This window comes from Schistocerca gregaria, chromosome 8 (assembly GCF_023897955.1).
Source record: "Schistocerca gregaria isolate iqSchGreg1 chromosome 8, iqSchGreg1.2, whole genome shotgun sequence".
In the NCBI taxonomy this organism is placed as follows: domain Eukaryota; kingdom Metazoa; phylum Arthropoda; class Insecta; order Orthoptera; family Acrididae; genus Schistocerca; species Schistocerca gregaria.
The window spans coordinates 131,714,099-131,741,357 of record NC_064927.1 but is presented as its reverse complement, the minus strand read 5'-3'; the positions used below and the strand labels follow the sequence as shown (position 1 = coordinate 131,741,357).

Below are 27,259 nucleotides of genomic sequence, written 5' to 3'. Positions count from 1 at the left end.
TGTCGTGTGGACGATGCCTCGGAACTGTATGTCAGTCGTCTCCGTCATGTTGTAAACAAGGCTCATGAGCTGTCATTGCACCTACCGCCACACTATCATTCGGAGCTGTTTCAGATAATGGCAGACGTCCCATACCTACGGGAGCACCTCCACACAATGGTGCGAGCCTTCTTTAAGAAAAGAACAGACTTCCACTACAGACACTTCCGGCCGTTTAAGGCCCAAACTACACAAGGGGCCACTTGGTGAGTCCAAGTACTAAACGTACATACGGGTCATTGTTGGAGGTACATGATTATAAAAGGAAGTACGTTTCAGTTACCATGGATCCGTTTGTGAGAAAACTGAGAATGTCTGATTATGAACCTACGTTAACACCAGTAACAAAGACTTTCCTTGTCGGAATTGGAGCAAGTTATACGAAGGCTTAATAGAATACCTCACATTACAAATATGTTTATTGTAACTACAGAAATATTTAATACCGAAGGAAGAGGCGGCCCGTAGCGACACTTTTACAAGTAAGTCGCAGTCAGCTGTTTTGTGGAGCAATGTTTACTGAAACGATTCAGGTTCCATTAGCGTACTCTTCCACACGTTTCTTCCACACGTGTGAGTTTTTTTCACTATTAATTGTCTTCCACGCTGTACATGTTATAGCAAAATTTGTCTTATAATGTTTATAGATAAACAAATAAAAAATCTCGTATGTCACACAGTTTGCTGCAAACGCTTTTATCAGAAGCCCTTACATTCAACTTTTTTTTTTTGTGGATCATCAGTGTTCTGACTGGTTTCTTGTGGTCCACCACAAACACCTCTCCGGTAACTACCTCTCCATCTCAGAATAGCTCTTGAAACCTTGATCCTCAGATATATGCTGGGTGTATTCCAGTCATCTGTTTTCCTCTGCAGTTTTTACCCACTACTCTAGTATCATGCAAATTACTCACTAGCGTCACAACAGATATCTTACCATCCAGTTCCTTCTTTTTGTCCGTATACTAATTATCTCGCCGAGTCTGCGGAGAACCTCTTCATTCCTTACCTTATCAGTCCACCTAATTTTCAACATTCTTCTGTAGAACTACATCTAAGATACTTTGATTCTCTCCAGAATGCGATTTTCACTCTGCAGCGGAGTGTGCGCTGATATTAAACTTCCTGGCAGATTAAAACTGTGTGCCCGACCGAGTTCGAGTCTCGGTCGGGCACACAGTTTTAATCTGCCAGGAAGTTTCATACCTTGATACTCTCTGTTTCCGGTCTTCCCACAGTCCTTGTTTCACTACAGTACAATATTGTATTACAAACGGATAGTCTCAGAAGTTTATTTCACATATTAATCCCTATTTTTTATACTTCTAGATTTCTTTTGGTCACAAATTCCTTTTTTTCCAGCGCTACTTTGCTTTTTATGTCCTCCTTGCTCTCTCCATTGTGGATTCCTTAGCTGCTTAGGAAGTAAAATTTCTTATCTTCGTCTACTTCGTGATCCCCAAACATGATGTTGTTTCTCGCTGTTCTCATTTCCGCAATAGATATTTTGTATTCATTAGACTCTTCAGCAGATCGTGTAATTCTTCTTTACTTTCAATTAGGATGGCAATGCCATCAGGGAATCTTATTACTCATACCCTTTCAACTTTAATTTTCATTCTAGTACTGAAGCTTTCTTTTATCCCTGTCATTGATTCTTCGATATATAGATTTACAATAGGGGCGGAAGACTACATTTCTGTCTTAAAACCAATTTAATACGAGGACTCGTTCTTGGTGTTCCGGCCTTATTGTTCCCTCTTGGTTGTTGTACATATCATATATCGCCGTCTTTCCGTACAGCTTATACCCCTATTTTAATCAAAATATATAAAATCTTGCTCCAGTAGACATTGTTGGAGCTTTTCACAGGCCTCTAAATGTGTCTCGATTTTTCTTTAGTCTTGCTTCCACTATTACCCACAACTCCAGAATTGCTTTCTGCTGCCGATATTTCTCGTACTTGTCGGATATTGCAATCTTCGGAATTGTGTGGATGATGTTTTACCGAAAGTCATACATTCTACACACCAACGCAAATAATGGTTTTGTTGCCACTCCCCCGATGATTCTAGAAATTATGATGGAATGTTTTCTGTCCCATCTGTCTATCCAGTCACTTCTCTGCATTTAACAGTGGAATTCCCATTGCGCTTTAATGTTACAACCCTTGCTGTTAACTTCATCGTTTTGTGAGTCAGTTCTTCCGACAATCACTTATTTTTCGATTTCTCTACATTTTTTCATTCAGTCATTTCGCCTTAGCTTTCCTGAGATTCCTATTTATTTAATGCCTAACTGACTTGTAATTTGTAGACCTGAATTTTCCTAAACGGTTTTGTACCTCTTCTTCCAGCCATCAGTTGAAGTAGTATCTCTGTTACTCATGGCTTCATCGCAGTTGCCTTCTTTATACCTATGTTCTGTGATCCCTATTCGAGAGATGTCCACTCCTCTCCAACTAAACTATCTACAAAGCTTTTCCTTATCGGAGTATCTATAGCCCCGTAAAACTTCAAGCATATCTCGTCACTCCGTAGTACTTCTACATCCCACTTCTTTGCGTGTTGATTCTTCCTCATTAGTCTCTACTCTTCATCGCTACTAAACTGAGATCTGAGTCTGCATCCGCCTACGTATCGGAAAGTGCTCTTGAGTATGCCTAACAATCCAGTATTTGATTTCGTTGTCTCTACCTGACCATGACATAATCTAACTGAAATCTCACCCTATCTCCCGCCCTATTCCATGTATTCGTCTTGTGATTCTATTACTAGCTAAAATCTATAGAAGAACTCAATTAGTCTTTCCGCTCTCTCATTCCCAATACCAAGACGTTATTCTACTGTAACCCAGTATTCTACTCCTTTCCTTATAATCGCTTTCCAGCCCCTATGAGTATTAGATATTCATGTAAATTTGCGTATTGAATTGCCATTTCAATTCCTCATAAACTTCCTGTATCTCTTCGATTTGCTATGTTGACATGTATATCTGAACTATCGTTGTCGATGTTGGCATGTTCTCATTGTGATGAAAATAACCCTATCTCTGAACTGTTCACTTTCATTTTCGACAATACTTGGTTGTAATAGCCAAGTAACTAGCTACTGTGTGAATGATGGATTTAGCCGGCCGGAGTGGCCGTGCGGCTCTAGGCGCTACAGTCTGGAGCCGAGCGACCGCTACGGTCGCAGGTACGAATCCTGCCTCGGGCATGGATGTACGTCATGTCCTTAGGTTAGTTAGATTTAATTAGTTCTAAGTTATAGGCAACTGATGACCTCAGAAGTTAAGTCGCATACTGCTCGGAGCCATTTGAACCATTTTTGAATGATGGATTTAATTAAAGCAGACATAAATATTTAACCTGTAATTATTAGAAATTTAATTTTGAATTCATGTACATAATTTTACTGTTTATTCACTAAGGGTCATTAAAATTAACGAAACTTAAGTTTTTCTAAATACATTTTTGAAATGTGTTTTTGTGACATGTTCCACACGAAGGAGGATCCCCTCTTTTGTGGGTCTACGAAATGAATAATTAATCTAATCTAATATAATCTAAATGACTCTCTGCCCTAGCTTCCTATTCATAACGGATCTTATCTCCGCGGTACTATATATCCTATATTCGTCTGTCCAGAAATGTCTTCTTTGCATTTCTCTTCACTGGTCCCCCATTATGCAGATAGAACCTTAGAATTTCCTTTTTCCAATTTTCTACCTTTCCTACCATCTTCAGACTTTTGACTTTCCACACACCGCTTCATAGAACGTTACTCTTTCATTCGCCACTCAATCTTTTTCTCATGGTCACTTCCCATGTGCCAGACCCCTTCCAGAGATATGAATGGGTCACTAGTGGGGAATATTTTGTTAATGGCGAGATAATCATGATACTTTCTCAGTAATTGGCAGCATGACTTGCGGATACACATTATGCGTCTTTAACGCAATAATTTCCATTGCCTTCTGCATCCCGAAGACATTGATCATTGCTGATTATTCTGCCTTTAGGGGCAATTTCCCACAGCAAGGGCAAGAGCTTGCCCTGAAGCTCTGTCCGGTACTCCGTTGTCTTTGGTAGAACGAAGGTGACTTCTTATGCCGGAAGCCTACAGCTGCCATTTCTATGGTTTTTATTCGAAATTTAAGCAGTGGCGGGCTTCGAACACGGGAGCGAGGACATGTGCATTACTAATCAAAGACGCTGCACCTACACCACATGTGCTACTCTATCATATCAAACACAAATATGTCTGTTTTTAAACGGATGCATAATTTGCGATCACTTTTACCTATTTTCAATTGATTTTATTATATATTTATAAAATTTAAGTTGTTACTGGTGAGTTTTCTTCAGTGATTCAGTAAACCAGTGTCTTATAATTAACGTGTCAGTATAAAATTAGGTGATGCATTTGTATTTCTGTCCCATTTTTTCGGATGGATAGTGAATAATTTATAAATGTCAGAATGAAAAAGTTCGTTGTTAAAGAAAATTCTACCTAGCTTAAGAGACAGAACACTTTTGTTGATGCTAATACAGTACTTAGGTCTGGGTTTAAAGATCCCTTAAATTATCTAATTATCTTAAATGGAAAATGATTCTTTCTTATTCTAGTATATAGCTCTGGAATGTTAACGTAGAACGTATTTCAAGAGAAATGTCAACCAATTCCACGACTACTAGATACAGATTTATTTGTAAGGATCTTACCAGGAGGCCAAGGAATGGAAGTAATATCTGCAAGAGAGACGAGCAGAGGGCGCCAAATAATAAAATGTCGCTGTGGGAAAATATTTTCGCACCGGCCCTGACTGCTATTCACTTAAATGGCAGCAATAAACAAATAAAACGAAATTAAAATAACGGGGCCACAATGACAGCTGAGAGTAAAATGAAGTAAAGCAAGACCCAAAGATGGGAGAAAGAACCGAAAGATTTAGCCTACACCATACTCTCGGAAAAAGTAATCCAACATAAATCTCATGGCTACATTATACACAGTGAAGATGACGAGCTGCTGCGCTGTGCAAGCACTGTGGAGTTTCCACAACTGTTATTGTTTTTCGCACTTTTTAAAAATCCATAATATCATATTCATAAACTCACTGCTGCAGTAAAATGTTTAATAACAGGTGATGTCATCAATAATCTCAGTCAATGAGCATAGTCAAATCCCTAATGTGCCAGTAATAGTATGCATCTCTACGTAAATAGTAAATCAACGCTGCTCGTGGAAACTAGGAAATGCAGAGGTACAAGGGAATAGCCAGTTTGCTGTGAAAAAGGAAAAAGAATGACGCTGCCAAGGGCATTAACTTTTTACTGGAAAGAAATGGAGATATGTATTTATACTTACATCAAGAATTCCTATTTTGGTTATGGGAAGAGTCTTTGATAAAAACGTATTGCCCAGCGTGACGAGCGGGTCTTCATATCCCAGCATCAGTTCGTTCACAGTAATGGAGATGAATGGTTGCGAATTTAGTGGGGCTAGCATCTTTATGGCAAGCCATCTAAGGTAAAAAGGATACTTGTGCACTATCGAAACCAGCGCCTGTGAAAAAGAAGAAAACATATACATGTAACATAGACATAAACATACACTACTGCTCTCTGCTCTTTATGTTTCATCTTGATATAATGATACAATATATGTGAAGAACCAGAAGTGCTTTCTTTTGAAAGTTCACAAACCATTGACACTGTCCACAAAAAGAGTGAGAATTATGATAGATTAACATCTATTACAGAAAAATGATCTTTGTTACAATTGTTAAGTAAATGCCTCTTTAGCGAATAAATATTCAGTTCTGCATGTCACGACATACAGATAGGTTCTTCATAAGACAGGATCAGTTAATGATGGAGAAGCTCACAGCTGCAGATATTAAGTTAGTTGTAGAGGAATCTTATAATGTGAGAGGAGCTATTGAAATTTATTGACGTTTGGATTATGTTTAGACTATGGCAAAAATATAGAAAAACCTTGTTGCCAATAAAAAAAATATTTTGCATATGTTATATAGTAGCATTTCTATTGTGTACTGGTCTTTGTGGTGAAAAGTGAGGTAACTATGTACAATTAGTAAATAATTCAGTTTTCCAGAGTTATGAGCCATTTATGGGTTCAAAGGTCGATATCTACATTACAAATATTGTACAAACATGTCCCTAATAAGTGCCAGAAAATTTCTTGGTTTTATGCTCATAGGAACGTTATCTTATTAACATGTCATTATTTATAAATCACAGTAATGTAACAGTAAGTAATTAGATTGTCTTAACTTCATGCTTGATGGTATGTTATCCATAACCACTCGTATTACTGTGATGAATTGTATAGGAAGAAGTCAGCCACTGCCATGCAAAAGATCTGGGTAAAATAAGACAGTACATATACCATAGCGCTAGCTAAGAACCATTAAGACATAGACACAGACTGATGTCATACATTATCAGTTTGGAGGTTTAATGTGAAATGGACCTTGTCTTTTGTGGGCAAGTGCCTTACGAAAAGCAAATGGTTTGTAATTGAATTATTAATGTTGTAACATAGTAGAGGCTTTTTCTCATTATGTGTAATTTTAACATCTGTATGGTACTGACCTGGATATTATTAGTAGTTCGTATATTTTTGCAATGCATTAAGGGGACATGCTCAATAAAATGAATAAAAATATGAGAAAAAGTTTCTTGGCCTATAGGAAAGAGCATTTCATGCTGATTTCAAAAATGTATAGTTTATGGACATTATCATTTTCCGTTCGTTCTAAAATTGAGGTTACGGAATGTTGTACAGGGGCCACGTGCATCTGTCAGTTTCAAGTGCATCAGATTACGTGACGTATTATTTTGCTCTTCTGTTTTTTGTCGTTAATTACGGATCGTTTACACAGGTGTGTTCTAGAAGGCACTGACTCCCGGAACCAAAGTACAGGCATGTCTAGAAGACAATGGTTCGAATGTAAATAAAGATCGGAGAATATATGATTTCGGAATTTCATACGCGTGTGGTTTTGTAGTTACTGTGTGTTGTTTTGTTTCTGTGTGTGTGTGTTTCCTGTGCTATAAATGCCAAGAGTAAAGAAATTTAACCCAAACGAAAGTTTCACTGCAACCAGTTCCAAGCACAACCGAATGTTAACATCAGTTGCTTCAAAAGTCGCCTGCAGAAACAGTGTCTACAGGTAGTGCTTCTAGACGTAAAATGTCGCTTTCTGAATGTAACAAGAACAAGCTTAGTAGTACTGTGAGCAGCAGTAACGACGGAAATGTTATTGTGAACCGAAATATGCTGTCAACACTTTTGAAGAGCGCTGTGAAATCTCAGCTCTGCAGTTGTGAAGATAGTATTGACGTTTCTGAGGACATTTCAGCAAGGAATGGTCTTTCAAGTCGGTTAGTGATTGCCTGAACTCGTGTAAGGTGCACAGTGATACTACGACATCGCCAGTAACTGGTAGTCGACATTACAGTATAAATGTACAGCTTGCTTATGCAATGCAATCTATTGGAAGACGAAAGAGAGCTGCCCAGACTTTTTGTGCAGTGATGGATTTGCCTCTACTTCCACTGAGGTTTGATAGATACAATAAATTAGTACTTAAAGATTTATGTGGTGTAAGTAAACATACAATGAAAAGAGCAGCAGAAGAAGCAGAAAGCCTTGTCTGAGAATATAGACATTGTAGCAACATTTGATGGATCTTGGCAGAAGACAGCTCATGCTTCTCTGAATGGGGTTGTAACTGCTGCATTTATTGAAACTGGGTAAGACTACTAGATTATGAATGTCTAAGAAAGCACTGTCAGGGTTGTTCAACTAAATTTATTGGCGACCATGTTTGTGTAAAGAACTTTGATGGTCCAAGTGAAAACATGGAAACGAAAGGAGTTTTAAACATTTTTAGAAGATCAGAGGTCAGTAATGGTGTGAGATGTGTAGGCTAGCTTGGAAATGGAGACTGTAAAGGACACACTACTATTGTTGATTACATACCATTTGGGGACATTCTGACAGACATTGTTTGAATATGTTGGGCATGTACCGAAAAGAATGGGAGCTCGGCTGAGAAAATTATGTAAAGACTTCAGTGGAAAAAAAAACTGTCAGACGGAAAACACATAGATGGTGCAGGTCATATTACAAAAAATGAAATTGATTCTTTGACTCAACTAGCAATACGGAGAAATGTAGGAGATACGGAGAACATGAGACGAGCTGTTTGGGCCACATGGTTTCACACAGTGTCAACAGATGAGACACCACAGCATTGTTTGTGTCCAAAAGGGGAAGATCCGTGGTGCAAGTACTGGTTGAGCATTGGTACAGGCATACATTCGTGGTGGAAGTACTGGTTGAGCAATGCTACAGGCGTACAATATACCCACAAGCACTCCTTACCACTTTCTGTAATGGAAGCCATTAGGCCTATATATTGGGATCTGCCAAATAAAAATCTACTTAGGAAATGTATACTTAGTCTTTCTCAGAATATAAATGAAAGCTTCAACAGCTGTACATGAGAGAGAATACCCAAAACTGTATTTGTTAGGCTGACAGTGCTGAAGATTGGTGTAATGAATGCAATGATAACATTCAAGGATGGGCAAATTCTTGGATCAATGTTAGGAAGAAACTGAACTTCCAGATGGGGAGGAATGTGGCTTCAGCTCTTCTATTGATATGCGTCGGGTAACCGAAGCAGAGACAGCTACAGAAGCCACTACCAAGGACTCAAGGATAAAGAAAAGAATGAAAGGATAAGTAAACAGTAGGGCAACTGGAGTATGCAGCTGGAATGTTCTAAACGACTATAGTGGTAGGTTAATAAATCTGTAAATGTCCTTTTGCGATATACCAAAAACTTTAACTTTCATCCTACAGGTCCTTTTTTCTCCTAAATGACTAAAGTTAAACTCGCAAATATTGTTACAGATATTTAGAATAATCTCCTCTACCTCTCTTGCCAACTGTTTCCTGAAAAAAATTACAACATGACGATGATGTCGGTGATATTTGAGCCACATTTTAAAATATTTTTGTTGTAGTAAAATAAATTACAAGTATTTTTCACAAATCGGCATCAGGGAAGGAAGTTGGAGGCATGAAACACTTATTTGAATGTTGTCTGTACTCTGCCTCTTTTTTCAAGCTGTGCAGGCACTGGTTCCAAAGAAAATGCTACCGCAGTGAAATAGTGTTCCGTTTTTTGTACTATTACAAATATTGTGGTCAGTACCAAAATATAATAAATATCTCAATGATTTTTTGGGAAATGCTTCAACTAATGACCGTAAGTGTATGTAAGAATTTTGATCTATCTCTCATTTATAGATAAGTCGCACTATAAGGGTGAACATAATGCTAAAAATGCAGCCCTTTCAAGGTTGGTAGAGCAGTTGCCCGCGAAAGGCAAAGGTCCCGAGTTCGAGTCTCGGTCAGGCACACAGTTTTAATCTGCCAGGAAGTTTCATGATTTAGCTCACTGCACAACTTTGAATAAGATATTATTTTATTCATTTATTTATTGAAACTGATGTGTTTATGGCCATCAGGTAGTGTCTTATATCGGTCCAGGGTATTACACAAGCAGTGTATCATAGCTACCTAAGAAATATCAATTTTAGTATGACGAGTAGTAGTTAAATGATATGAGTGTCTGTAGTGACAATATGAGTAAATAATTAAGACTGTAAACTAATAAAGTTACTGCAAGCAGTATTTGTACTATTGCAGCTGTCGCCACTAATAGTGACAATAGTAATAATAATAATAATAACAGTAATAATAATAGCAATAATGATAGTGGCAAGTACCCAAAGAATTAATAGATGTACAATATAGATGTTTTCTGATATAGCGAGTTCTGTAGAAAGGAAATGTAAGGAGACTGCATCAGCTAAGAATAAAGGAAAGGATGAAGATCTGGCTGGGAAGAAGGATGTACGAGGGCAACGAGCGTGTACAGGGACAATGGTAATCTTTACTCTTGTTTTAGTAGATATGTCATCAACTGTTTTCTAAAGCTGGAGCTGTTATGCCTCTAATAATGCGGGAGCTTAGGACCTGAGCCGTGTTCCTGCTACTGAGAAGGAAATCGAGGAAGTGGCTGAACGATGGACTTGAACAGAAATTTTGCTCCGATGGGAACGGATGTTTCTGCCACGTTGCTCAGACAAAAGTGTTAAGGTCGATGAAAGATTTAGGGACAATGTTTGCAGATAAGACAGTATAAAAGGCAGAGAGTATGGAACTCTCTACACTTGTCTGCACGCGACCGAGGTAGCTGTGCCTACGTTGGTGAAATATGATCAGAGTCGGACATCACGTATATAACGAACAGAGGCATTCATAGCCTTTTTCCATTTATTGGCAACTGATAATAAATTGTGATGCTTATTTAACTCTTTCCTGAGGTGTGGAAACTTCGATAAAGGTATTTTCTTTTATTCTAGTTTTGTAAGTATGGACATCGTTATTCTTCTCCAATTGTGATGGCTTACACATGACGAACTTTACTAGCGAGTATTACGTAGTCTGACGGTGCCGTAAAAAAAAAAAAAAAAAAAAAAAAAAAAAAAAAAAAAAAAAAAAAAAAAAAAAACTCAACTCCTACATTACGGCCGCTGATGAACACAACATTTTGTTCCTATTCCTAGGTTTTACTCAATTATTAGTCCTAATTTCTTTCTAACTGATCAGTTACTCCAAAACATTATTCCAATTAGTCATCATCGAGTGATAATACTCAAAATACGAAGGTTACTCATAAATTAACGGACGATTTGCCATTAAAAATTTAATAGATATATTTTTTGTAGGTACATGCTTATGTACTTACATGCTGACATTACATCTCTGGATAGTCGCTACACAAAGTCAAACTCGTCGTACCGTGACATCAGTATCTTCATACCTTCATCGAAGAATGGTACCGCCTAGTGCTGCATTCAGTTGTTGTTGGCATCCTTGAGTTAGTTATTAGTCGAAAGTGCTGAGTATCCAGTCAAACTTTCGTCACGGTTAAGAGGTGAAAATCACTTGACGCCAAGTCCGGATAATGGGGACTATGTTGAACAATCTCCCAGCGAGAAAGTTTAGATTCACAAAACGATTCCCTCCTTAATCTTCCCACACTGTTTCCAGGTTTCCTAAGAGTCTCACATACACCTGTGACGTCAAAGTATTCTCACGTGTTACAGTCCATTGGCAAAATTCTTTTGCGATCCTAAAAAGCTGTGGCTGTTCGACAGCGTCCACTTAAGTTTCTTTACCTATTTGGAGGATGAGTCTTCATTCACTGATTGGACTCCTCCTTAGTTTCGAAGTTTTTGGCTCGTCTCCAGTCACCATTCAATTGAGAAACACCTTCCACTGTTTGTGGTATCACTGAATAAAGGTGGGTTGGGGGGAATCACTTCTGTCAGCTGCATCGCGACATTACGCGGAAACAGTGGCGACGAGTGAAAATGTGGACTGGACTGGACTGGAATTCAAACCCGAGATTTCCTGCTTACTGGGCAGGTGCGTTAACCGCTTTGCCATCGCGGGCACTGTGTTATCGCCACTGTGCGGGCTGTCTCGACACGGTTCACGGGTGATTCACTTTCCTGTTTCCTCCATATTGTCTCTCTGAGATTCCGACAGGGCGTACTTGTGCATCAGCACTGAAGGCGGTGGATCCATTGCCAAACTAGGCCAGTCGAATTACTTGAATGCATGCATGGTGTTCGTTGTTTCGGAAGCAGACACAACGCATTCATATAATTTGAATGTCTCCCTCGGTCGCTTTCATTATGCGTACCTGTGCACGTGATCTAGAGTGTTTTGCACCGCTCCCTCAAAACACCGTCACTCATTACTCCGTCACCATACTCAGGATACACTCGGTGGCATGGACTCTATCTGCTTGCAGGAAGTGCACACGACAGACAGCTACCTGTCGCGCTGTGACCTTCAAAGTATTCTTTCCCAACCATGTAATCTACAAGGTTTTGTTTGTTTTAATAAAGAATTTGAGCTTAATTTATGTACAGTCAGCATATGTTAGGATGCTGCTTCGTACTTAATTGTTTGAGCAGTTCATTAATGTGTTTCTTCCAGTTCAAATTTTCATCAGTACGTACATACAAAAGTTTGGAACATTTTAACTTCCTTACTGATTCCTGTTCATGTGTTACGCCGTGTAATGATATGACTGTTTGAAGTACATAAGTACTACAGACTTTTCTCTCAAAAATAAGGGAGAAACATTTTCAAAGACCCACCAATTAACTGTCTGAAAAGCAGGATTTACAATTTCTTCTGCAAAAAGTAGCAATTCTGTTTGATGAAGTGGGAGATCATTCACATCTCTATCTACGTTGTGTAACGGAGTATACTTTTGGTAACACCATCTGATGCCCCCTTCCTTGTTCCATTTGCGAATAGCATGTTGGAAGATTTATTGCCTGTCAATCTCTGTATTAGCTCTCATTTCTTGCGTTTTCTCGTTGCGGTCAATTCACGAGAAGTATGTGGAAGGAAGTAATAGGAGGAAGTAATATGTTGTACGACTTTTCCCGGAACGTTCCCTCCCTGAATTTCAGTAGTAAAGCTCTTCGTGATGCACAACGCCTCTCTTTTAGCGTCTGCCACTGGAGCATGTCTGTAACACTCTCGGGCTAATTAAAAGGCCAGATGACGAAACACGCTGCTCTTCGGTGGATCTCCTCTAGCTCTTCTACTCCTACCTGGCAAGGGGTTACAAAGTTATGAGCAAGAATCACCCGAACAAATTTATCGTAAGCCACTTCTTTCGCGGATGAATTGTAGTTAGTTAAGCATCTTCCTATGACTCTCTGTCTAGTGTCTGCTTTCCGCTTCTCCTAGTGTTTGTTATGCTCGGTTGCTCCGCTTAAGATCGCTCCTGGAGGTTACTCCTACATATTTCACGGTAGATAAGATCTCCAGCAAGTTGTCATCAATGGTGTAGGTGTACAGTAGTCGATTTCATCTGCTATGTGTACGCAGTATGTTACATTTAGTCGTATTTGCATTCGTGGTCAACCTGCAGTCACTGTGTCATTCATCAGACCCCTGGAGGTCCTTTCGCAAATTGTCATAGTTTAGTCGTGCTTGACTCGTGTTCCCACCATCACCTATTTTCACCCCCTGTTTTTTATTTCCACCTCAGTACGTTAATTTAAATTACCAATATCACTAAGTGGGTGCTTTGCCTGGCCGTGAGCGGCTTTAGCAGCGCGTATCGATATATCCCCTCTCGTAGTATCTTTGCTTGACTGCTATTACTTCGCCGTCGTTGTCTGTCGTGGGCGAGTTCTGTTTGGCAGTTCGTCTCGGGAGTTCGGGTCTTCCAGTCGGTTGGAACGTGTCTGGAGGGCAGTCTGGAGCTGCCAGTCGGCGAGTGGCAATGTGGCCCTTCGGCAGTCGGGTTGGAGCAGCAGTGAGGCCTTCATCGACATGGCTCGCCCGATCATTGTCGGGCCACGATCCTGGTGGATCGTCGGTCGGTTCTCTACCGGACGACGCGTTTGGGCTCTCCGATGGTTTGCGAGTCGGCTGTGTGTGTCTGTGTATCGACTCCCGATTTGTCTCGTGTGTGTTTAGTTACTGTTGACTATCGTTCAGGTCTTCGTGTAAGTGTTTGGTACTGACGATTATTTTAAATGTCGCCGTAGTGCCTCTGAGAGGTCGGTCGTCTCATTGCGCGACGTGTACAGGTTCTCCGAGTGCTTCTGGGCCTTAATTACCATCTTGTAGAACTTAGGTCGGTTCTTTCCTGGTGCAGGGATGTCATTTCGCCAGTGGGCGGTTTTCCTCTGCGTGGTTGGGTCCGAGCCAGTATTTCCGCCGTTGTGTGTCTGGAGATGAGTGGGAGACGCACCAGCAGCGCGTTCGCGACGGAACAGTTGGTAGTCGGGCGGTTGCTGCGGACCAGGGAAGATACCTCCGGGCGGTGCAGTCGTTGGGTCCGTTGCCGGTCCCTGAGTAGTGTCGGAGCGTGTGTGGAGCTGTGGAGCTGTCCGATCTCTACGAGCTTCGTGATTCACTGACCCAGGACGTCGAAGTTGAGTGTATTTTTGACAGCTAATACATACTCCATTGTGGATTATCACGTTTGTAATCTTCTCTGTTTTAGTTCTCGCCTACTTATTGATGGGAAGCAAGTCGCTGTGTCGGTCGGTCCGTGGTTGTCCCCCGGTTGGGTTCCGCCAGTCAAGTATAGTTGGGCTCACCACCTGTCTCGCCTAAGTGAAGGAGGGCAGACCGACCTCCCTGGTTACTTCTGAGTGCCACCGGTGTTTAATTACCCGTTGTCAGCTATTTTAAATTTTAGGTTTATTATTATTATTAGTCGTAAAGCTCCCATGTGGAAGACGCTAAGTAAAGCTGGTTCACTTTCCGTTCTTCTTGGTCTTCTGGTTCTTTTTATTTGCCCACCAGTTTTTCATTGTTTGCGAAAATTTAGTTCTTCTTTCTTCGCTCCATTTTGTTTCGGTTCTCGGTGCTTTTGTCTCTGGTTTAACCTCCCACTTTTCAACTTTTATTCTAAAATTGTTCCTTGCAGCTATTTCTTCTTTAGTAATTTTTGCTAATTCCAAATCTTTTTTAACTTTTTGGATCCATTCTCCTCCATTATTAAGCGAATCTACGTATTTTACAATTCTTTTCATTAATCTGTGTTCAGGAAGCCTCATTATGTGGCCATAGAATTTAAGGCGTCTTTTCCTCATGTCTATCTCTATGTTAGAATATTCTTCAATTTTTGATGTTTTCTGTAATCTATATCCATTCTCGGTCCATCTTGGTCCCAAAATTTTTCTAATTATTTTTCTTTCTTCTTTCTTTAGATTTTCTAGATCAGTTTTCCTGTTTAGTGCCAAGGTTTCGCTGGCATATAACATTGATGATTTAATGACTGTATTGTAATGCCTAATTTTTGCATTTAAAGATAAACATTTTTTATTATAGAGGTTTTGCACTAATCCTAAACCTCTACGAGCTTTTTGTATTCTTTCTTGTTGTGCAAATTTTTCCGAGATAATTTCTCCAAGATATTTGAAGTATGGTACTCTGTTGATTTCTCCGTATTTTGTTTGTAATTTGGAAATTTCTAAATTTGTTGTTGTAAACACTGTCTTTTCAAATGATATCTGTAGGCCGACTTTTTCTGCACATTCTTTTAGAATTTCTACCTGTTTTATAGCCATCTCACTAGAATCTGCCATTATTGCGAGATCGTCTGCAAAGGCTAAGTAGGGGATTCTTAGGTTATGTTTCTTGGTTCTTAATGAAATTGGTTTCCAGCACTTTTCTTCTTCAAGTTTCTTCTCCCATTCTTCCATGACTCTATCCAGAACTACATTGAACAACATAGGCGACAACCCATCACCCTGTCTAACCCCAGTTTTTATTTCAAATGGTCTTGAAAGTTTTCCCATAAATTTCACTTTGGATTTTGTATTTGTTAACGTCTGTTGAATGATTTTTTGTATTTTCCGATTCAATCCTTTTTCCTCAAGAATCCTAAATAGTGTGGGTCTTTGGATTGAGTCATATGCCTTCTTGAAGTCGACAAAGACATACACTGTAGGCTTGCCTCGCATCTTCCTTATCCTTGTGATTAATTTTAGGTTTAAAATTTGCTCTGGGCATGATCTGTTTGGCCTGAATCCAGTTTGGAAATCTGAGATTTTGGGTTCTAGCATTTCTTGTGCTCTTTCAAGAATACAAGCCGATAAAATCTTATATGTGACAGGAAGTAGAGAAATTCCTCTGTAATTATTTACATCATGTTTATCCCCTTTTTTGTGTAATGGATGTATTAAGGCACACTTCCAATCTTCTGGGATTTTAGGTTTATGGTTATTGTTTGTTTCTTAAAATTTGGCAATATAATTTTTAAATTTAACTTTCATGCTTAAACTCAGCGGCCTTCTGTCTTAAAAGATATATTCTGAAGTTTTGAAATTTAATTGTAGCCCTCAGCCATTTGTGTTGCACTTTGTGTTGCCTTTAGGGTTTTAAATTATTTTATTGCTATCTAAATTGAATTTTTCATTTTTTAAAGATTTCTTGTTGGCCTTCTGCCTTTAATGGTCTACGGTAATATATCCTAAAATTTTGGAAATTAACTGCGATCCTCAGCCATATCTATTGCACTTTGCGTATGTTGTTTTTCCGAGTTATTTCATTGCTATCTTAATTGGATTTTTATCTTGTTATGATTTCTTGTTGGAGGCCTACAGCCGTGTAAGAGTTGCCAAATTACAAAAAAAGACAATCAGAAGCAGAAACTGACCTCAACCCTTGGCCCTCTCCAAAGTCCTATTACTCGTTCTGCCCAGCGGGTTTAGCGGACGTTTCAATACTGTTCTGGTGCTGCTACCTTCTTGCAGAAAACCGAATCATCTACGAATAGCTTAATGGAGCTCCCGAAACTCACACATAAAAGGAACAGTAGTGAGTCCCAAACTGCACTGCGCAGGGCAGGGTCAAGGTGTTTCCACGATGTCCGATTAAACGTCTGAGTGCTCTGACATTAATTAAATGAGATCAGACATCTCTCTCTGGAAACAGTTCAGTGAAATGTGATTACCCGAAATAGTTGTCGACAGTCATCACTGCTTACAAAGATCCTCATATTACGTAAGAGCACTTAAAGGGAGATTGGAAAATAAACTACACCAGCAAACACCCATCCCGTAGGGCCTACGAGGGCTGCTTTCTCCGCTGATGAACGAAATTATGACTGAACACTGTATAGGTACGTGGAAAGCCTACCACCACCCGAGTCCAAACTCAGTTACAACCTACTTGATGGGTGTTTTGGATGTTATTATTTTCTGTTTGTTTGTACTTTTCATTAATTTCTCTTAATAGCCCTTTGTGTTAGCTCTTTAGCCAGAGAAAATAATTATTTACAAAGTATTACTTTATACCATATATTGAATATAGGCGTTTTAAATTAAACCATCACCATTTAAATCTACACGCCAAGACCGTAGGATCCTACGCAGTACCGTAGGGGACCGCACCGCCACTTCCCAGCAAATTAGGGACACTGTTGCTCCTGGGGTATCGGCGAGGACCATTCGCAACCGTCTCCATGAAGCTGGGCTACGGTCCCGCACACCGTTAGGCCGTCTTCCGCTCACGCCCCAACATCGTGCAGCCCGCCTCCAGTGGTGTCGCGACAGGCGTGAATGGAGGGACGAATGGAGACGTGTCGTCTTCAGCGATGAGAGTCGCTTCTGCCTTGGTGCCAATGATGGTCGTATGCGTGTTTGGCGCCGTGCACGTGAGCGCCACAATCAGGACTGCATACGACCGAGGCACACAGGGCCAACACCCGGCATCATGGTGTGGGGAGCGATCTCCTACACTGGCCGTACACCTCTGGTGATCGTCGAGGGGACACTGAATAGTGCACGGTACATCCAAACCGTCACCGAACCCATCGTTCTACCGTTCCTAGACCGGCAAGGGAACTTGCTGTTCCAACAGGACAATGCACGTCCGCATGTATCCCGTGCCAACCAACGTGCTCTAGAAGGTGCAAGTCAACTACCATGGCCAGCAAGATCTCCGGATCTGTCCCCCATTGAGCATGTTTGGGACTGGATGAAGCGTCGTCTCACGCGGTCTGCACGTCCAGCACGAACGCTGGTCCAACTGAGGCGCCAGGTGGAAATGGCATGGCAAGCCGTTCCACAGGACTACATCCAGCATCTCTACGATCGTCTCCATGGGAGAATAGCAGCCTGCATTGCTGCGAAAGGTGGATATACACTGTACTAGTGCCGACATTGTACATGCTCTGTTGCCTGTGTCTATGTGCCTGTGGTTCTGTCAGTGTGATCATGTGATGTATCTGACCCCAGGAATGTGCCAATAAAGTTTCTCCTTCCTGGGACAATGAATTCACGGTGTTCTTATTTCAATTTCCAGGAGCGTATTATTACAATCTTTACAACTGAAATTGGAGAAATTAAGTTCTGCATACATTTCGCTTTTAGAATATAACAGTAGCAACGAGGGACAATTGTTCCGCAAGCATCGCGCCTGAATGTCTTGTCCATTTCATGTCGCATGGAGACTGCATCAGCAGATGGCTGCTCATCCGACGACATCAAGAGGTATCCCTGTGTCAAAACCACGTAATATTAATGCGAAAATACGATTGTTCAACCTCATCAATAACTTCCCACGCCGGGTTATATCTGATTGTGCAAGAATTACCAGTCGTATTGTTAGGTATCGGAATCTCTTTGAAGTGAATTTTCCTCTACCTTTGCGTCTGTGTTATATTTGGATGTTCTTTCAGAAATCGGGTAATACGGACATAATCCGCAGTTGTTACACATACGCTGTTAGGTTGTTATATACCAACTGTGTAACAGGAGCTCACGTCCTTGCCCATTCTACTTACTGTGGTCTTCGTTAGCGCGCTGCTAAGATACAATTCGTCACCCAAATCATATACACACGGAGGGTGGTGAACCTGAGGTGGATTCCTTAAAATTAGAAAAGTAGAATTATAAATGGCCCATTTGCACAGGTGAAACTTGTGCCGCGTGGTATTTGCCCCAGAGAGTAAGGCTGGCGGCAGTAACAGCAGCAACTTATCATAAAATGACGAAAGTATATTGATGCTTTGTAGCTGCTACAACCGCTCTTAAATCCTTACTTCTTACTGATATTCGTCTATTGCCTTCTCAGCCTACTTCTTCCTCGAGATCGCGATTCAGCATTGAACAACGTAATGACTCGTGAAGCTCTTCGATCAGAGTATCTCACTGCGTAAGTCATGGATGCTTCATTGGCTTCATGTCGGCACTTTCCAGCGCTTTTAACCACTGAGTACTTGTGAACTAAGGAGATACATAACAGAAACATCTTCTGGAGAGCACTACGTTAGATGATTCAGCGAACACACAGCCCTTCAAAAATATTAAAATTAAAATTTTCTTCAAGTTGAATTTCGCTAGTTTACAAAGAAAAGTCCGAATGTTGTAGTTTGTTATTAAAAACCTCTATTTATTTATGTTAACCGCGTGTTTTGTTTCTTAAATTGTAGTTCCCACATATGGGCGTCCAGCTTTCTCGCACATCTCCTACTAATATAACTGGTCCACTTTCAAAGCTAATTGCACGAGCAGGCACGGTGGTCGTTGTCACATGACCAGGGTGATACGACACTGTAGAACTCTGGAACAAGATACTGGGTATATATTTATTTTATTCTTTGTCCTGCACTTTCCAATTCTTCTATAACTGTTTATACCTAATAGTAATTTTGCATATTTATCTTTTATGGATGTTTACTTCCATTGGGGACTCATCAGAACAGAAACCAGTTAACAGTCAATAATACGGCAGATCCAATCCAGACTTTTTCAATACAAGAACGTCACATAGATCACATGAACCAGTTTGACATTGGCAAATTTCGTCTTACGACTTGTGGTACACAATGACATAAAGTAATGACAGATAGCCTGATGTGAATGTGTACATGGGACGCAGCCTACTATATATCTGCTATTGTCTGCCACCAGCTGGAGATAGAGGAAGTTATTACCCAATCAAATGCATCCATTCCTCCTAGCACAATCCGTCCCAAACAGTCTGCACCTTTAATATGACTACACCTCCGCTCACTAGTTGGGACATATATCAGAGGCAACACTCCATGGAGATACTCCAGTGACCTGACCTCATTTGTTCTCAGCTAATATGATACACCAACGAACAAAATATGCGCCCCTTGGACACACGGACACATCTCCATATGTTGTACCCGATTGCTCACCGCTCGTGAATCAAGACGGCTCATCAACGCTTATGGTGTCTTGTGGAGTCCTTAGAACAGACATCGCCGCCGTCAGAGCAAAAGTGCGTGAAAGTAAATCAGTTATAAGATAGTACACTGCTGTCTTAAGTGAGTAGAAAGAAGTTGAATTGAATGGTCTAATGAACAAAGAATTTGGTTTGAGAGTAAACCAAAGAAAGAAATGTGGAGTAGCAGAAAGAAGCTTAACTGTAAAGTAACCACAAAAATTGGTGACCACGTAGCTAAGTGAAGGAATTCTGCTATCCTCTTTGCAAAATACATGAGGAATGAAGGAGGAGATAAGAATCAGCCTAACACAGGAGAAATGAGTGTTTCTCGTTCCAAAACATCTGTTAGCAACAATCAGGCTTTAATTTCAGGACACCAGTTTTGAGAATGTATGACTGGGGCACAACATGTAATCAAGTCGACCATTGACTGTCAGAAAACCAAAAAAGAAGGGAATCGAATAGTTTAAGATGTAGTGTTCCATAAAGATCATGAAAATTAAGTAGGATGATAAGCGATGATGAGGTTCTCCGTGATCTAGAGCACTAAATCGCCAAAAGAGGTCAAAAGCTGAGTCAGTCATAAAATGGAATCTTCAGAGGGAAGTCTTTAACTGATAATAAACATGTTCCTTAATGTGTAGGATGTTGCTCAATGTGCAGTGGATCACAGCCTTACTCTCTATCGGTATAGGATACTCTTCAAAGCGTGAATTATATAATATTCTCTTTGGGAATATAGGTGGAGACTGCTTCATTATAACCATTAAGTACCTGCTTATAGTTTTGTACATCCATTGCCATCAATAATCTTCATTTATAACTGATCATACAATTATAACTACTTCCACCTTGATATAAATTCTCCCATTCTCAGTGATAGTCCTCTCAGATACAATAATTACAAATTAACAGATTTTAGTAATACTCTATGCACTGTACAATAGTAACGAATGATTTATTTTGAATTTTTTTAGTAGTTTCGGTACCATCGTTGTCGAATCCCACACTACAGCTTAGTGTGAATTCATATTAGTATCTTACAGAATAAAATTAACGTCATGTTAATATCAGTTTCATTTCTTTCTATAACCCTTGCAATACCAATCATAGTCATAGATGTAACTTTCACAGTGAATGTTATATTCAGTATTGTCAGTTTATGGGTTCTGATTACACAACACTATCTCTTTAAGTAGTTGGTATTTAACAAGAGTCAATAAAAACTCAGGAAATTGGTAATTTTATTTTTTGTGGTGGTCAAAGTATGCTCGTCCCTGCACACCCCCTATGACGTCCCATGGCTCAGATTAGGCAACCTATATATTCTTAAATGTTTTTCCACGGTTGAGCAATTATATTTGTCATATGTAAAAGAAACTCTACTGAAAGTCAAAGAAATAGTGCGATTACAAAGAAAAACTATTATCTGTAACACAATTTATATTATTATCTTTGTTATTTTTGGTATCGTCGTAAAGCGAAGAGCGCGAGACGCTCTCTTGCTTGTTCGTGTTCGAATAGGACGCCATTGTGTGCCATCTACATAATAAGGTGTCTTGATGTTTTATTATTTGAGCAGTGAGTCCTAATATATGTCTTAAGTACTTTTGTTTGAGCCATGTGCGGCTCGTGTTCATGCCGTTTGTTCTTTGGCATTTTGTCACATCGAGTGGCGTCTTGTTTCTTCATTACTTACTGGCGTAACGAAGTTGCTGGCTTGCCTCCTTGAGTGGCAGCAGCAGCGCTTATCGATACTAGTACTGTCGTACTGTATTTGGTTCGACCACTAGTATTTCCCGGTGGTGGTAGTGCGTGTGGTAGTCAGTCGGTTGGGATGAAGCAGCAAGGAACACTCCGTGGCGCGAGGGCCAGGCTGGTACTGCTGGTGGAGTGCACACACAGCCAGATCGTGATTAATGATCAGATTGACTGTTACGTATCCGTGAAGTGCACTAGTGGTATTTTCTGCCCTGTGGCCGTTAAGGCCCCTGTTACCTGCCCTGGTGATTAGCGTACTTTTCCGGCAGTGTGTCTTTCCTCGTTGTGTTGATGCTGTCCAGCACAGCATGTAATTCGACAGCCTTTTAAGTTGTTTGCTTCATATATGCTTAGAGTGGTTATTGTTCCCTTGGCTGTTTTTAAATGCCAATTACTGAAGACATAGTGCTGTTCATATCCTCGGCCGATATCTTCCATCGTTGTGCCATTGGTTGGCCAAAAGGGAATTGGTTAAATTGTTGGTCTGTCCTTGGGCCATCCCTAGTTTGGGTTGCCATTTAGCTTCAACTTTTGGCTGCCTGTCTCACCTCACCTTACGTCTGAGCTACATTCTCAGGCCAACCCTTGGAACACTTCGGAGCACCACTTGGTTTGTTTGTTTCAGATTGTGATTTTCATTTTAGTTTGGAGTATTGTGCGAAGCCTTCAGACATGCATTAATTCAGTTCTTTTTAAATTTTACATGAAGGCCTTCAGCCATGTCAAACTAAAATTTTGAAGATTGATTTTATTTTAAAAAAGAAACGTTTTTTCCTTAAAATTGGTTGTATCTGAAATTGTTAGTAATCCAGGCCCTAAGCCGTTAGTTGTTCGATGTGTTATGCGTGGCCCTTAGCCGATTTACGTGAACCCCTTTTAATAAGGCCTTCAGCCGTGTGTATTGTTTAAAGGGAAATCATTTATAACAAGGAAGGAGTTTATTTTAAATTGTTTGTCTGACTTGTTGTTTAGGCGTTCAGCCGTTGTTTGAAATTTATTTGTGGCCTTCAGCCGTGCAGTAAGTTAATATTTCTTTAATTAGGGTTTCTGCCGTCCTGTTGTAAGTTTAAAAAGAAATTTCTTGATTGGAAAAATTGTTTATTAATGTGATTTAATTGTAGTTGTCCTCCAGAAGTGAACTGTAGGCCTTTAGCCGCTAATTGTTTTCAGTTGCATGTTTTTTTTAAAGGAAAAGAATTTACGTTCTATTTTTAATTGCTTTTGATTTGTAAGCCAGGCCTTCAGCCCTTCTTGTTTTTGGTGTCGTTTTGGGTATTCAGCCCAGAAAGCATCTGAAATTTTTTAACTAGGCCTTCAGCCATATTGTATAATTATGATCTTTTAAAGTAATGTTTAAATCACTAATTCTTAGAAAAATAAATTTGTGTGTTTGATTGTACAACTCACAGTAACTGTTTACAGTCCCATCCACAATCATAACATCCTGTGCGCTCTCTGAGTACCTATCGACCTGGTTTCAAATGGTAGCAGAGCGTGGTTACGATTGTGATATTGCCATTACAGTTACTGTTGGCTCGTATTGTTTGTCTGTTAGTGTTGCACCATATTGTTTTGGTTGTTGATTGTTTCAGGTGACCTATTGTAATAGCGGTCAATCAGTGCCCGGGGATCGCCTGTTGAGGAAGGACCACCTTGTTTATGGGTTGGCGATAAGGAGCCAGTCGATTAAGGGCAGTGTTCCGGACTTAGTGGCCCATTTGCGTGCGACTGTTCTTCACCCGGTTGACGTCACGCAAGATGTGGTGTGTGAGAAAGAAGCAGCCATTGAATTTAATTTAAGGGTATTAGGGTCCCTGAGGACACCATTTGTGTTTTGGAAGGCACTCAACCTAGTGGCAGTCAGACCGGGTGCAGGAACAGTTAGTGCATCTAACCAATCGGATAGCGCAGTTAGGCATGTTAGGCTTGGAGGATCATCATAAAAAATTAACCACCAAATTGGGATCTTTGGTTAATGCATTGCAGTTTAAGCCTACGTGTTTAGAACTGGATGGGAAGAAGATTGAAGAGTAGGACTTGCTATATCAAGGGGGAACTGAGAACAAGCCCGGAAGTGGCGTTTTCATATCCTCTGAGAAGTTAGACGCAGCGTTTGCCAAATTTTCTAATCCTCTAGCGTATTTCTTTCGCCATATAACTAAATTAGTTGTAAATCGACTTGAGCAGGTTGAAAACTTACTGTGGTTGTTGGTTCGTCTTGAACAACATGCTGCTGCCTTTCACATTCCGCACCAAGTAGTTTTGCCACTATTGTACCTGTTAGCTAGAGGTGAGTTAAGGAACTTCGTATGCCGAGCCATGACAGAAGGGTTTTCCTTGCAGCAATTGAGGGAGCTTCTCATTGGCCAAGAATTGACCACCGGAGTTCAGAAACAGCTTGAGTGTCGTTACATTTGAGAGAGGCAGCAGGATAAAGAGGAGTTACATCAGTATGTGGACAGAGTTAAGACGGCCTGCTTGGCCTTGTTGATTGATTTGCCGGAACTGGAGTTGGTGCCTGTTGTTCTCTGGGGGATTCGAGAGACGGTTAAGTCGCACTTTGTTTTTTGTGATCGTCCTTCAAAGTGGGAAGAGCTTCGTGCCGCTGTTGTAGCGATATCGGCGTTGCCGCTCGCGGACGACGTATGTCATAAAGTTAAGGGTCAGCCTACGGGCGTCGCTAATTTTAGCTGTAACCCGCACCATATATCCCGTTTGCTGAACATCGCTGGACGGCGACAATTGGCCGCCATTAAGCGGCAATTTCAAACCATTGTATTGCTATCCCGTTCATTCCATAGGCGACGGTGGAGATAGCGATATTATTTCTTTCATCAACGATCTGTAGGAAACTGACATTTTCAAAGTATTTACCAATTTATTAAGACGATTTATGTTACGTACTGTAGGACACAGATTTGGCCTGCACTAAGACGTTAATGAATCATATGTAGGTCCTCACATACCGAAAATTGTGAAATATTTTTTTGTCTGTGTATGTAGCCAATAATGATTAACTGTTTTTGAGCATGGATTCGCCTAAGCAATTTCAATAATTAATCAGGATCCCACGCTACATTTTTGTGTCAGTAAAATCTAAGAACGATCCGTGCCTTCCCATATCTTCGCAGTGGAACTAAAATCAAGTTGAAAATAAAAATAAAATATAAATAAAATAATAAAAAACACACATTAATAGGATATATAGATAAACAATGCCCTCGTTTCCGGCGCCCCGCCACTTGCTTGGTACTATATATAGTTGTGTACCCACTAGTATTGTTAACGATATATATCAATGTTCCACCTAACTTCAGCATTTACACTTTTTATGAAATCGTTGATAATGTTCTATTCTACAAATAAACTACCTATGGAATCAAACGGATTTGCTAATATACACCAACTTCATGTGATATTTATGCTATACGTGAGTGCCATGTACTTACGGCAATATGCCCTACACTTGAAGAAATCATTAATCAGTTACCCACAGCCGGTTATCTTTCCAAACTTGCAACAACTTGTTGATAATGGACGGTTCTAATATTGTGTTGAGGTTGCCACTGAAATCAAGAGCAGCAATATACCTGCTGGTCTAATTAAAATTTCTCTTCAGTATATAAATGACTTTGCAGTTATACCTAGCAAAACTAGGCTTATAATAAGAACTAAGCTAAATATACAACAGGAAACTCACAATCAGGGCTAAGTTGGGTATTATAACGATGTCTTCTTTGGCATTCCTTTCTGACAGTTCCTCTGAAAATGTCTCTGTACGATTAGGGATGTAAGTGATCGTACCATTATCGTTAAAGTTAAGAACAACATTGTTCACATGTTCCCTGAAAAAAAAGTGCGTATGATAGCTGATATGCAATAAGATTAACGAATAGTACAACAAACAACACATTCCAAAACAAGTAACACAATATGTCTCCACTAACAAAAAAATAGATTAAATTCACAAAAGTACTATTAATTATCACAGATAACGAAGTTAATTTTATAAGTTTTGTAATTTATTTATTAAGAAGATACTCACGAGTATACATATGGTCCAACCTCTTCGACACGAAGTTTCTCTCCGCGGTGTAGGAAACCATCAGCATTCGTTACGTTGAACACAAAAACATTGTGTTTGATGGGAATTGGAGGATTCCTCCAGTGCTCATATAAGTACGATCCCTCGTGAAAGGCTAACAACTGAAACAAGAAACAGTTTCATATGCTGTAAAAGGGTATCGCCATTAATAACATTTTCAGAGTAATGCTCCTTTTTTGGCCTTTCCAAAGGCAGTACTTATTTTTGTGTTAGTTAAACTGAAATGGGCATCGCCACGGGAAAATGCTAAAAACTTTATACAACTGTTGTATGTGTTCCTAAGGACGTGAAGCTATAATTCTTGTCGTATGAGTAAAATGTTTTTCAGTATATATCGCATGTAGAAACAAATTGAAAATCAGTATTTTTAAATTCATACCCTCTCGGATACTTACTTATTTATCTATTCTTCACAAATGGTTCAAGTGGCTCTGAGCAGTATGGGACTTAACTTCTGAGGTCATAAGTCCCGTAGAACTTAAAAGTACTTAAACCTAACTAACCTAAGGCCATCACACACATCCATGATCGAGGCAGGATTGGAACCTGCGACCGCAGCGGTCGCACAGTTCCAGACTGAAGGGCCTAGAACCGCTCGGCCACACCGGCCTATTCTTCACAGCTACAGTCTGTTATCTGAGAAGATACAGTAGGCCATACAATTTACAATCTCGTGGATAATAATAACTGCATGTGTTATTTATTCCTGGTGTTTAATTTTCATAAAATGTTGACGCTACTTTCTACCACTACAAAGCTACATTAAAACACGTAACCAATAACGCAACTGTTAATACTACATCATACCACGTAATTAAATTTTTTTGAGACCTACCGAGTTTCTGATTCATCTTAGATAAAGCCTGCACTCATCGCCGTTGATTCCGCACAAAGTCCCGACTCTGGCGTGGTGTCTGTTCTTTAGGACACAAAATTTTAATTCGCCACTTCAGGTTCTATCCTTATCAATACTACCGCTAGTACTGCAAAATCTGTTCTGTTTTTTATAAATTTATTATGGTACATTTAAACTGTACCTTTTTGTCTCCACATCTGTATCCGCTCTCATACTACCACGGACAACAGCCACTGTCTGCTGGATTACTTTTAGCATTTCCGCAATAGGAAACGATTGTACGATTCACTGTTACGTCTCAGGAACCACAATTCTGTGATCACTTGTACCAGTGCAAATAAATTCATGAGAAACTATTTCATTCAGTGTCGTCGATCTCAGTTGTCTTCTCTACTCCTGCAGTCGGGTTGGTAGCATTCTGATGTGTGGTTGAATGGCTCGCTAACCTTCCTTGGCGTTCCTCAACACTGCGGCTGCAGTTTGGTCCAAGATGTGCCAGGTCCACTCACTCCTCAGTTCTGCTCTGGGGTGCACCACCCTTAATGCCTGAAGGGCACCACCCCTACGTCCTCGTGGAGCGCACAGCCCCACAATGTCTGTCCTCGAGTGCCCGACAGCCACAGGCGCCACAGT

At 40.2% G+C, this 27,259-nt stretch overlaps 1 protein-coding gene across 1 annotated transcript in view; it reads right to left on the bottom strand.

Moving 5' to 3' along the window:
• LOC126284691 (lysosome membrane protein 2-like) overlaps positions 1 to 27,259 on the bottom strand; it is a 75,524-nt gene that overhangs the window by 36,796 nt on the left and 11,469 nt on the right. Inside the window, exons 3-5 of the mRNA XM_049983814.1 lie at positions 25,711 to 25,871; positions 25,366 to 25,510; positions 5,412 to 5,609 (exon numbers count right to left, since the gene is read on the bottom strand). Coding sequence (XP_049839771.1) covers positions 5,412 to 5,609; positions 25,366 to 25,510; positions 25,711 to 25,871 — 504 coding nt within the window. The remainder of the gene's footprint in view (positions 1 to 5,411; positions 5,610 to 25,365; positions 25,511 to 25,710; positions 25,872 to 27,259) is intronic.